General features: G+C 42.7%; 1 protein-coding gene across 1 annotated transcript; it reads right to left on the reverse strand.

Moving 5' to 3' along the window:
• Nucleotides 1–965: 965 nt before the first annotated feature.
• Nucleotides 966–13199, reverse strand: SEC61A1 (SEC61 translocon subunit alpha 1). Its single transcript, XM_033141037.1, has 12 exons — nt 13066–13199; nt 11050–11117; nt 10111–10176; nt 9935–10013; nt 9195–9326; nt 8950–9059; nt 6858–7011; nt 5680–5840; nt 4581–4778; nt 2886–3077; nt 2093–2169; nt 966–1368 (listed from the first exon to the last, which is right to left on the reverse strand). The coding sequence occupies exons 1-12, from the start codon at nt 13070–13072 to the stop codon at nt 1182–1184; spliced, it is 1431 nt and encodes a 476-aa protein (XP_032996928.1). The 5' UTR covers nt 13073–13199; the 3' UTR covers nt 966–1181.

The raw sequence follows: 13199 nt of genomic DNA on the forward strand, positions 1-13199 counted from the left end.
GCTGTCCAGCTAGGTTCGTGAATGACAGGGAAGGTATTTCTAAGGCTGGCATCAACGCGCATGATTTGTAGTCAGTGTTCCAGAAAAAAAGTTGGTAAAACAAAAGGTTCTGGAGCGATATGCAAGTTTTATAAGCAGCAGCTTTTGTGTATTCTTCAGCAAGCAGGATGACTGTAGCACTCATAGCTGCTAGGACAGAACTTATTTTAACGCGATGGCAGATAAGAACTTTTAAGAGTTTGGTAACCTCCAGGAGGAATACTGTATAGCACACTGTTCTTCTCAGGATATAAGAATACAGACAACATCCATCTTGGAAATGTCAGGCTTTCTGTGTGGAATTACTCGTAAAAGGTCTGTGTTTGTTCAATGTACAATTCTGAGGCATGATTATTTCTTCTCATGAAGCAGGCCTGATCTGACTTTTCTACTGACAGAAAGAACCTATCACCTGCAAAAGTGAGGCAACAGTCAGAAGCCAACAGTCTGCACTGAAGCACAAGACCCAGAGTACCTGACGAGATATCTGGCAGTCCCAAAATTTGTAGTACCCTGGAGGAGGAGTGAAGAAATGTACTCATGGCAAGTAATAGATAGGTACTGGGATGATGGGTGGAAAAGATCTCTCTCGCAACCAAAGATATAGGGAGAGATCCAACACCACACAGGCAGACATGAATTCCCCTTCCCCTAGCAGTCCTCGTGACCTGGACCCAATTCTGGGAGTGCATGGGGAGTAGGGGAAGGGGATATTCCACGTGGATAGGATGAAGTCCACTGCACAAGTGAGCCGACAATGTCACTCAATTGTGCCACGTTAAACTGCAGTTGGAAAAGCTCGAGAAATCCTGGGATAGGACCAGGGGAGAGGGAGAGGCAGAGAAGAGTAAATAACCAAAACTAAACCAGATTTTAGAAGTTGCTTCCAGCAATAATTAACCAAAAAAACCTTCTTTTCTAAAAAGTTTTTTTTTGCACATTTTCCAGCAATTTATAAAACATTAACTGAATATTAACAAAGTCTGAACCAAAGGAATGTGCTTTGGAAAACATTAAAATAAGTGTTCCTATTAATGCAGTGTGCCCATGTTACTATGCCGCTGTTAATCTTTTTCACCTGATTTTTTTTTTAAATCCTAGAACACTCTTCATACTCCCCTAGGGTCCATGGGACAATGCATTTAGAAGAGAAGCGCTCCCATGCTGCCAACTTCGCTTTGCTCCTTTACAAAGATTTCAAAGTATTGGTAAATGATAGTAACAGCTAACAAGATTCCTGTGCCTGATCCAATTGCCCCAAGGAAGTCTGCCAGCACAGAGAGAGCACCAATGCAGAGGCCACCAAATGCAGCTGCTGTAGGAATGTACCTGACAAGAGACACAAGGAGAAGGAAAGAAATTAGATATTAAGAGACATTACTAGCATCATCTTCAGGCACAGCTAACACAGAGTCTGTGGAAAAAATGTTTTGTAGGTCTAGATAGTTAAGACACAGGGGAAGAATCCAGAGAAAGATAGCTATGCATCAAATTGCAACAAATATTAAGAAAAGTCAGCAAACAATGAGGCTAGAAACAAACATGAAATTGGGTATTCTCAGGAATTAACAGGTGCTCTTATAAAGCTAGGATCTTGATTGCATGCAAAAAATAAAAATAAAAATCTACAACACTGCAAGAGCATTAGAAGCATAATGGCCTCAGCCCAGTATACCGGAAGGAGCGTCTCCACACCTATCATTCAGCCCAGACACTGAGGTCCAGCACAGAGGCCCTTCTGGTGGTTCCCTCATTGTGAGAAGTGAGGTCACAGGGAACCAGGCAGAGGGCCTTCTCAGTAATGGCACCCGCCCTGTGGAACGCCCTCCCATCAGATGTCAAAGAAATAAACAACTATCTGATTTTTAGAAGACATCTGAAAGCAGCCCTGAAGTTTTTAATGTCTGATGTTTTATCGCTTTTTATTATTATCATTAATTCTGTTGGGAGCTGCCCAGAGTGGCTGAGGAAACCCAGCCAGATGGGTGGGGTATAAATAAATTATTATTGACTAAATATAGCATTAATGAATCTGTGCATGTTTGTAACTCACCTGTTGAGTTCATGAACCATAGAGGTTTCTCTATGACCCCTCATAACCATCTGCTGCTCTTTCAGTTGTTTAGCAACCTGCATTGGCCAAAGTAACAGAGAAAAGAAGCTTAGGTCTTTTTACAGTCAGTAAGATGAACTGCCAATAAATGAGAAGCAAGAGATTTCAATGCTCCTCATTTAAGGACTATTAAAAATGGCAAGGCTGGACTTCTGAAGTAGCAATATTATAAATATTTCTGAAAAGCAAACTAAAAAGATATACAAGTTGATGAGAGGCATGTCTCAATATCTGCCCATGGAAAACAGGCCATCTTTTCAGGTAACCTCCAGAGAATGGTTTGCAATAAGAACTGAACTATGAACGTTCACAAGCTGAAACATGAAAGAATCATCTCCATCTTAAGGACTTAATATATCGTAGCACAAGCTTTTGTGAGTCTAAACCCGTTTTGTTCAAGGCAAGCTCATGGCTGTCCCCTCTTTTGTTAAAGGGACAACCTTGAAAGATACCAGACTTAGCTTAGGAAGATGAACAGCTTAGACAGGGAGTGACATTTTGAGAAAGAGGGAGGTATCATGGAGTCATGTTTTAAAACTAAAAAGGCTTGCTAGTATCCTATTCCACTTAGTCAAATCTGATCCTTCCATAAATAAAAATATATTTAGTGACATTAGAATGCTAGACACAGAACTGCACCTTCTGCTAAAAGGCAAAGCAAGGGAAGTGTTATGGTTTTTCAACAGGGAGGAGAGAAACATCCAGAGCTGCGGGGTCAATGTTATTTACTTACATCTTTGGCAGAAGAGCCAGACACTTCAATCCAAGTTTTAGAAAAGAAAGCACAGGAACCCAACATGAACACAATGTAAACAACTGCATGGACAGGATCTTCCAGAACGGAAGTAAATGACTCCGGAGGCGACAGGTAATAACAGAGACCACCGACGGGGTATGAACGGGCAGGACCACCAGATGAAGTATCCTGCAATGAAAGTGGACAGTTTGGATTGTGCCTTACGTGGACAGGTATCATGCAGCCACCAAAGGTCACTCTTACGCCCACAGAATTCAAATATAGCAACCGTAAACCTGCATAGGTTTCTTCATGTATGTGTTGAGAAACTTTATTATAGCTACTGCAAGACAAGTGCTAAATATAGGAGCTGGCAAGGACACAAAAAGCCAGCAAGGCATGGTATGAAAGCCACTTGGCTCCTAAAACCAACCTTACACGTTCATCACTCACAACACAATCCTATGCTTGCCTACTGAAAATTGTTCCATAGGGGTTCAGTATGATTTATAGTTTTATAGTCATATATAGTTTTAATTCTATACATGTTTAATTGTTTTTAATGATGCTTTTTCCTATGTTTTTAGCGATTGTTTTTACCTGTAAGCTGCCTTGGGGTGGGGTACAAAGAAATATATAAATATAGAATAATAATTTACTTTCAGATGTGTATAAAATTGAAGTCTCAGTCTTCCTGCAAACACCTTCCTGCTAAAAAGACTAGGGCTGTGCATGGACCCCCAATCTGATTTGTGGGGTCAATGTGTTAACCTGATTTCACCCAGCCCAATCCAGCCCACCCCAGCTCTAGAAAATACTTATCCATGGAAATCCCATTGACTTGCATTAGGAAATCAAGCCAGCCAAAATTTGATTGTGCTTTCATGTAGCTGCATTAAAGCTGGCAACAAGTTAGCCTCTACAAAGGTGATTTATCCTGCCAAACAGGTATTTCCTAGCATGATCTCCCTGCTGTTAGCCCTTGACTGGGAACATTAGGTGTGAATACAATAAAGCTCAGTTCTGCTCCTACATCCAACCTTTGAGCCTATCTCAGCACCTTCTTTATATGGTGTTTTGGTGAATTCTGAATTTTGAAAACATGGAGACACAGAGTTTGGCTTTTGAGAGTAGTTTCTTCTTCTGGATTGCCTTTTTTTTAATGGGTCAGCTTGGGAAAGGGGAAATTGCTCCAGGAATAGCCCAACCTGCCCCCATAGTCACTGCAAAAACCCCAATTCAGCTCATGATTTATACCAGACGTCTCCAAACTACGGTCCGCGGGACTTGTTTATCCGGCCCATGGCAACCCCCGCCACCACTGCCCGCTCTTAGTGGTGCGGCACGGCTGCCCACTTCCAGATCGGAGGAGCACTGGAAGTAGCTTCTGCACACGCGTCATTTCCTGTGCACTTCCGGGTAGGAGGAGGCCCATGCGCACAAGCTATTTCCGGAGCTCCTCTGACCCAGAAGTGCGCCAGAAATAGCATGTGCCCATGCGTATGGGTGCGCGCTCCCTCGCCCTCCGGCCTGCTGCACGATCAGCGCTGGAGGCACCGGCCTGAGGCCGGGTAAGTTTGCCGACCCCTGATTTACACTTTGTATGGAGTCAGTGTATAAGCCCGAATAAAAAGCAGGTTTTATGTTTAAAGCTGCAAGATCCAGGACAGATCTTATCAAGCAGATACTTACAGACCAAGTGCCCAGCAGGCTGACCAGTAAGTTGCCACTGAAACGAGCGGAGAGCATCTGGGAGATCACATATAAATTGGACACCAGTGCAGACTGAAGGATGATGGGAATATTGGAGGTGTAGAAGAGTTTGATTGGGTAAGTGTTATACTGGCCACGGTAGCGGGCAGATTTTATAGGGAGATCCACTCTGAAACCCTGCAGATTGCAAAAGTGAGTGTTAAATACAAAAAACATTCAATTCTTAGTAACAGTGCACTTGAAGAGAACCTAAAACCCTTTAGCAATCTCGGAGCTCTTCCAGATTACCGGTTTCAACATTCCACCCTGACTTGCTTGCACACAATTTGCACAATGGTTAAAGATTGCTGCTTACTGAGCAATCATTCTGATTTGTTTGCATAGAAGTTATGTGATAACATCCAGCATCATTCATACTTCCCAGTGCATTAGGGTTGTTTTTAAAAGAGAATTTGTTATGCGGGAGCACCAAATCTCCTTTAATAGTGCAACCCATTTTTTTAATAAGTGGTGGGGGGGGTGATAACTTGGGAGCAGAATGCTTTTTAGAAGCAAAGAGAAACACTTTGCGTATGAGGGTCTATTAAGGCATTAAGGCCAATATGAATACACTTGCTGTGGCCATAGCATGCTTTGGTGTTATTTATAGAGTGCTAATAGCCTAAGTAAGTGGGGCTTTCCAAATTTAGGTACGCAACAGGCTGCTCCCCTAAGGAACTAGCAATCTAAAACAGTACAGAAAAAAGGGAGAGAATGGGTAAATCCCATTACAATATTTATAGCTTGGATAAAGTTGGAAATGATTAAGAGGATGTCAAAGGCCATGAAGAAAGGGTCTCCTGAGGATTAGTTTGGGTGAACTTATGAGAAACACGGGCCAAAAACTTATGTGGATGAAAGCCACTGATGACTTTAAAAATTAGGCCATGGAAACTGGTAGAAACAGAGTTTAAACTCAAGGACGTTTTGAACAATACTTAAGATCCAGTAACAAATGTTGTAACAAGCATTCTGTTAAGCAAGCAGCTGTTATTGTCATCTTGCTTAGATTTAAGTAACATTCCATAATTCTACTTGCCTGGAAGTAGATGACAACAGCAAAGACGAATATGGTGGCAATCAGGTTCATAAGGTTGGGGAGGTTCTGACGGTAAAAGGCTTCCCTTAGAGCTCTGACTTTATCTGTGCGAGTAGCCAGGAGATGGAACAGGGCAATGATGGCTCCTTCAAATTCCATGCCTTAAAGTGAGAAAGTGATGGAGAGGTGGTTAGTTGTAGATAGTTGGACATTTATTAGTTTGACTTTTGAAACAATCGTACAAAATTTGTAATAATTTATTTTAAAAGGTTATAAACTGCTTTTCACCAGTGTGGTCCCAGAGTAGTTTACAATGCAATTAAGCCAACAAACACACAAAATGCAGTTAAAAACCAGAATATACCACAGTAAAGCAATCATAACCTCCAGAGCAGATTAGCAAATCATTGAAAGGTCTGAGGGGGAAAAGACGGTCTTCCATAGCCTAGTCAAGTTGCATCAATGATGTAATGGGGAGAATGCCAGAGTCTGGGCACAATCACTGAGAAAGCCCCCTCCAAACTGATCTAACAGCCCAGGCAGTGATAACATAGGAGGGACTAAACGTTCTTACTCGCAGCTACTAACAATCATTGCTTACAGAGCTACATTAGCCCCTCTAACCATGCATTAACATCACACACAAAAATGAAACTCACTGAAGCAGTCATCTTACAACTGGAGTTTACAAAGGAAAGAATGAACTCTTCTTTATATTCAATTTATTGCATAGCAAAAAAAAGGAAAAAAAGCCTAAGTAAAGGTTCCTGGGTTTAATGCAAGTGAGAAATAGTAAAGTAGCTTCCCCAGTCAGTCAACTCTTCCAAGAAGTGAGACCTCCAATAAAATGAACATCCTCACCTCCAAAAAGAAGCAATCCTGCTCAGGGTTCCAGCCAGCCAGCAAAGATACTGTTAATTGTTAATAGTTCAGGTAAACCAGTTCACTCCCCACTCTCAAGTCTTCCATCTCTTTTCCAATTGACACTCAACATTTCGTGGCTTCGGAGGAATACTGACGCCCTTATTGTACTGGTGTGCATTTGTATGTGTTTAGGTTTTTTAACATTTTCCCAAAGAATACCCAACTTTTGATCCAATCCACAGGGGCACCGAGTCACTTAACTGAGGATCTGATATGCTTCCAGTGAAACAAAGAACACACATGTATGAGGTTACCTCGGCCGGTGTTTACTGTGGTTGGGCTGAATGCCTTCCAGACAATAGTCTCACAGATGTTAGTGGCAATGAAGAGGGAAATGCCAGAACCAAGACCATACCCCTTTTGCAGAAGTTCATCCAAGAGAAGAACGATCAATCCAGCCACAAAAAGCTGCAAAACCAAACATGAATTATTTTCCAGAGTCACCACAACCATACCTGATCACTTTAATAGAGGGGCTGCTAAATAAAAAGTATCACGAGCTTTCTGTAAATGTCTGCTTATGCAGCACACATGACAATTACTGTACCTGTTTTAATCTTTGATTTATACTTTTTGACATGGTTATTACTGAAAGCCTAAGTACACAAGTCAGAGATACACGAACTGAAGTTCCTTTGTACGTAAGGTAAATAAAGAGCATCATGTAAACCCAACATTCTAAGCTGTTCATAACTTAGCAGCAGCTAAGGATTTTCGGGGGGGGGGAGGTAATGTTGATTGTACAATACAACTTTTACACCTTTTAAGTAAGTATTTAGCTCTTGGATTGGTTGTTAGATTTCATGCGCAGCTGTTGATCAACTGCGCTGCATGTATTGTTTGTTAGCAGTCCCACAGCATCTATGTTTATCATGTATATGAAATTATGGTCAATCCCCCTTATAGAAGGGGAAGAAGTCAGAGTGCAGCTCCAAACACTAACCACTAAGTCAAGGGCAGGGATGCTGTGGCTGTCAATGTTTTGGGGACTACAACCTCCATTATATTGGACCACTGGCTGGCTGGGGTAGATGGAAGGAGTTCAACAGCATCTCAAGGGGTTTCCCTTCCCTGCAATAAAGCAACAGTTGTGCAGATACTGAATCCGTTTTCCTATTATTATTCCTAGACCACATACCCCACCATCACTTGAGCTACACTGGCTCAGCTCACACAATGACTTTGATGGCCCAGGTGCACAAAAGCAGCAACATAGGTCTAAACGATTTATAGTCAACCCAATGCTTAAAAGCCCTTTGGCCATAAACAGAAGAGATGTACTAATGCTTCAAAGTAAATACTGTAACAACCCATAGTCTACAAACCAGCATACAGAAGATGAATTGAACCGTTACTCTAAAGATCAATATGGCATGAAAATTCTTACATTGTGTCAAGCCAAATGTTAGTACAGTTCAGATATCCTATTTTGGCAAGACTGGTCAACATACGTAGCAAGGAATCACTCTGAAGTAGGATGCCGTTAAGTCATCCTCCATTTGTTCCTAGATTCTAGCAACCAGCTCTGGGAGATTTCCATTCCTAGCCATCATGGCTAACTGCTGGTCTTCTATAATAGTAATAATAATTTATTATTTATACCCCGCCCATCTGGCTGGGTTTCCCCAGCCACTCTGGGCGGCTCCCAACAGAATATTAATAAAAAAACTGATAAAACATCAAACATTAAAAACTTCCCTATAAATTTATCCATAAGATTTACGAGGAACCTAGAAGCTAACTACACAATTAATATATCTAGAGATGCAAGGCTTCTATAAAGAATACTGTGGTCTAAACCTCTGAGCCGCTTGGGCTTGCTGATTGGAAAGTCGGTGCTTCGAATCCGCACAATGGGGTGAGCTCCCGTTGCTCTGTCCCTGTTTCTACCAACCTAGCAGTTCGAAAGCACACCAGTGTAAGTAGATAAATAGGTACCACTGTGGCAGGAAGATAAACCGTGCTTCTGTGTGCTCTGACTTCCGTCACGGTGTTTCGTTGTGCCAGAAGCAGTTTAGTCATGCTGGCAACATGACCCAGAAAGCTGTCTGTGGACGAACACCTGCTCCCTCGGCCTGAAGCAAGATGAGCGCCACACCCACAGTCACCTTTAACCGTTCAGGGGTCCTTTACATTTTTTTTTAGCCATGCCTAACAATGAAGTCTCAGGATGATTGGCAAATGCATTCAAGATTCAAATAATATACCACAAGGACAAGTAGGAGATAAAGCAGTGTGCTTAACTTTAAAATGATGGTGTCTGCAGAAGCTCAACTGAACCACAGATCTCCTAGATCCACTCAATGAGTAGTCCAATACAAATATATATATATATAAATAAATTACCTGAATGGTAATCAGCAGACAGATTCCAGCTCCCATCTCTGATGGGTCTCCATACATCCCCGTCATTACATAAACGATAGATTGGCCAATGGTGATAATCATGCCGAACACTGAGGAATGAATCCACAAGAAAAGACTGAATTAACCTAGTCTCCAATTACCCGAGAGGATACAATTCATCAGTATCTGCATAAGGCATTAAGCCAATCCAGATGGAAAGCTCTGTAATGTCTCCTGATACTTACATTTCTGTGCCCCATTGAACAGAGCTCTGTCTTTTGGCGTATCCCCAACTTCAATTATTTTGGCACCAGCCAGCAACTGCATGATGAGACCAGAGGTGACAATGGGAGAAATGCCCAGCTCCATCAGTGTGCCTGTTGGATGTGGAAATCAGAATGACAGATAAACGGTAAGGAAAAAAACAGTTTTCCTGCCAACCCTCCCAGCTAGTCACTGCACATGCAGAGAGGGCCAAAGATGTGCACTGTGGAGGGGAAAGCATTTGGATCATAACTGAAGCTCCACTCCTTTCCAAATGATTCATCATTCTTCTGCATCTTTGTATCACGGTCAGCAACCCAGACCCCAATCAGCAACACAATGACAATACAATAATTCTGGAACATAGGTTAGGAAGGACTACTGAGAAAACATGTATGAATTATGTCAAAGCCACTTGAAATGTTCTGAGCACTATCACATTTACATATTCCCATTTTTATACTATAGCATCATCACGGCCATGGAGATGAGCCAAAATTCCATTTCCCAATCCAGGCCATGGTTCAGTCAGTTATGCACATTGATGTTTCACAGTTTTCAATGGGCAAGTTAGGTAGTTGCCCAATTCTCTAACAATGAAGTCAGTGGCACATCAAAATGCTTAAGTTAGTGGTAGGATCCACTCGGTTTGCTACTTAGTATTAAAGTGTAAAATCTCACAGCAGATAGCAGAGTCATTTGCTAAGTGAGACATTCTTACCTCTGTTTGAAGCCAAAATTACTCTCATCCAATAAAATGGATCTGCTGAGTCTGATGACATAATACCAAACAGGGGAATCTGAATTTCCAAGAGAAGACAATTACATTAACACAGGCCTAGATTTGGTTTAAACTTTAAATTTAAATGAAAGATTGAAATAATGTAATATGCATACCTGGCAACAAACCAAAAATATGAAGAGGGTGATAGCTGTCCATAGTACTTTTTCTTTAAACTGGATCTACAGAAGAGAATGTAAATTATAAAAGAAGTCACTACCACCATGTGTCTGGGGCCTGAAGAAATTGTAAAAATACAAGCCTTAGGTTCACTGAAAGCAACGTGGAGAAATGGTACCCATGGCAAAAGAAAACATAACCAGGACTTCAGATGAATATAAATTTATTTTCCAGTTGCCTGGTAACATTTGAGCATAGAATTGCTAATGTAGTACTCTTGGAGCCTGTTTATACAGTCCCGTAGCTGGGAATCCAACACATGTGCTTAAGTTACAGACATGCATACACAAATGTTCAAGGTAACATATGGCAACACTTAGCAATCTAACTGTATTCAACATATACACCTTTCTTAACACTGGACAGCAGACCAAAGTGCCAACTGAAGGTTCAACCCCCTGCTTTCTATAAATAACATCACAGCAAGGGGGGAGATCAGCTTGGCCCCATCCATCAGTCAGGAGAAGAACAGCAGCAGAGGTTGCCCACCCCACTCTTCCCTAAGAGCTCAGCTCCAGATGCCTTGGAATCAGAGAGCCTCTGTCATTGGTCAGTGGAACAAGGGCTGGTGAATTAGTTGCAGCATCTCAATCCAAGCAAGACCAACAGTAAGAGGAGATCAGACTAGCTATAAATGGCAGCTTACAATTCACTAACTTGCTTTTACACTGTCAAACTGATCTCCTTTCCGTACCTTTCCTCTTCATTCAAATGCCTTTTCTGTTATAAAGCCTGAAAGCAGTATTTTTCTGTCATTTTAACTATGCAAGCGGTTTTGAGAGACAGTATTTGTCTGAAAAGTAGAATAAAATATAATATAAGCAAACTCTCCTCTTAGCAGTTACTCCTGCAAATATTGATTTAAGGATACTTACCTTTCTTTCTGGCTTTTGAATCTCAGGTAAGATAACACAGAAGGGCTTGATTACTTCAAGAAATTTAACTGTGAAAAAAGGTATGAAAAGAGAACAGATACAGTATATGGATTTCACAAGGTCCTCATCAGCCAATTTAAGAGCCAGGGTGTTAGGGTTGAACCCAGAAGTCCCAAATTTAAACCTTGCCCAGCCACTAACCTATATGATAACCCTGAGTAAGTCACAGTGAACCTTCACTCCCTGTCTGAGCAAAGGCTCAGGACTGGCACAAGCATATTTCCCACTTGCACTCCAATGGAGATCCTATGCATTGAGGTGACTGTACTTTCAGAATCTTATTTCCAAACTGAAAGGCTACTTTCACTAGAATCACTGCTGGTGTTAGCATTACTTTGAAACTTCACACATATTAAAACTAGTGCTTATCATGCAAGCAACCCAACAATGCTATTTTTAAAAATGCATTTTTACTAGGCATGTTATCAAATTTTGGTTTTGTCTTTTCCTAGAAGCAGAACTAAGAGGAGCAGCATAAATGAAGCTGCCAGATAATAAGGAAAGGCTATTCAACAGTAGCACAGTTGAAAATTGAAGAAATAAAAATTGCCTTGTACTTCCATGAAAAGACTGCCCAAACTCACATATTTCAATAGTGTGCTAAGAGAATGAAAGGTGTTGATGCCATCAGTGTAAAACCAAATTTAAAGTTCAAATAAAAGGAATGCCCCCCAAATACACAACCCACTTTAGTGGCCACCCCATCACACTATCAAGTGGAAAGCACAGTACAATGGAAAACACATTTCCCATAGCAGTGATGTGGCAAGAAATTGGCCATCACCACATTACAGCCACAGTTATTTTGATGGAATGCAAATAGATAGCATGAGCAGCCCACTGTGCCTTCCACTGTGGGTCATTGTGCCCTCTTTACACTTAAACGGCACACAGCATGAAAAACATGTTTGCATTGGGAAGCAGGAGGCAAAAAGAGAAGAGAAGAGTTATCTTCACACAAGGGTCACAATTAGATACGTGTGTAAAAGACGAACGATTTCTGCATATTGTAAAAAATATCTGAGTTTCCCTCCCAATAAAGAGCATTATATTGTACTTGAAACCCCTGAGCTGTTTTTGTTTGTTTGCTTGTTTGTTTGTTTAACACAACATTATTATTCTAAGCCACTCTGAAAATTTGTGTTTACAGGGTGGCACTGCAATGAAAAGGACAAAGTGCTTCCATAATCCAGACTGGATTGTATCAATTTATTAGCTGATTCTAGCTTCCCATATAAAATACTTACTAGCTTCTCATATCTATCTATACAGTATATGTATAGAAGAGTCCCCCTGGGTGACAAACAAACAGCCACCCATTTAAGCCGCACCTCGGGTTCACTCTGCGACCTTAGGGCTGGCTGGCGCTTTCCTCTCCGCCTGAGGAAACCACATCCCTCATCTGGAGGGCGGGGCGGGGGGAGGTGAGGATCCCTCATCGGGGTGGGGGTGGGGGGGACGTCGAATTTGCCATTCCAGGCCGGCGCTGCAACGATCACGAACAGAGCGAACGTGGATCGTTTTGCGAGCCTTTAAGGGGCGGCCACGTAAGCCTCCACCTCTAAACAGTGCCGGGTGAGCGCCCCCCCCCCCAGCGCAGTCCTGGCAGGGCAGAGGCACGTAATGGGCAACTGATCCCCCGTAACGAAGCTGACAGTTCCCGCACCTGCCGTTGAATCCTCAGCCGGGGGGATCCTGCGGCCTCCCGTTCCTTCCCCGTTTCGAGGGGAGTCGTCCTTCTCCTCCTCCTCCACCACCACCACCAGCCTCCCTCCCCAGCCGCCATTTCGTCTCCCTGCCCCTGACGGAAGCGCTTCGACCTCCTTGCAGCCGCCTCGCCCCTCGCGCCCCCGCTCTACGCGGGCGCCCTCCGCTTCTCGTCCGCCACGGCGGCGGCGTCTGCGGCAGGACCGGCTCTCCGCCTTCCCTCCCTCAAGCAGCGACGCCGATACTCACTCCCCATCTTGGGCGCTCTCGACGCGGAAAAGGGAAGGACCAAGCAGGAGCGCACACTCCAGGCTCCTTTCTCGGAGAGACACGTCAGTTACTTGAGCCTTCCCGGCCTCCTTCCGCTTCCTGCCACGCACCGC

Source organism: Lacerta agilis, chromosome 2 (assembly GCF_009819535.1).
Source record: "Lacerta agilis isolate rLacAgi1 chromosome 2, rLacAgi1.pri, whole genome shotgun sequence".
NCBI classification, from domain to species: Eukaryota; Metazoa; Chordata; class Lepidosauria; order Squamata; family Lacertidae; genus Lacerta; species Lacerta agilis.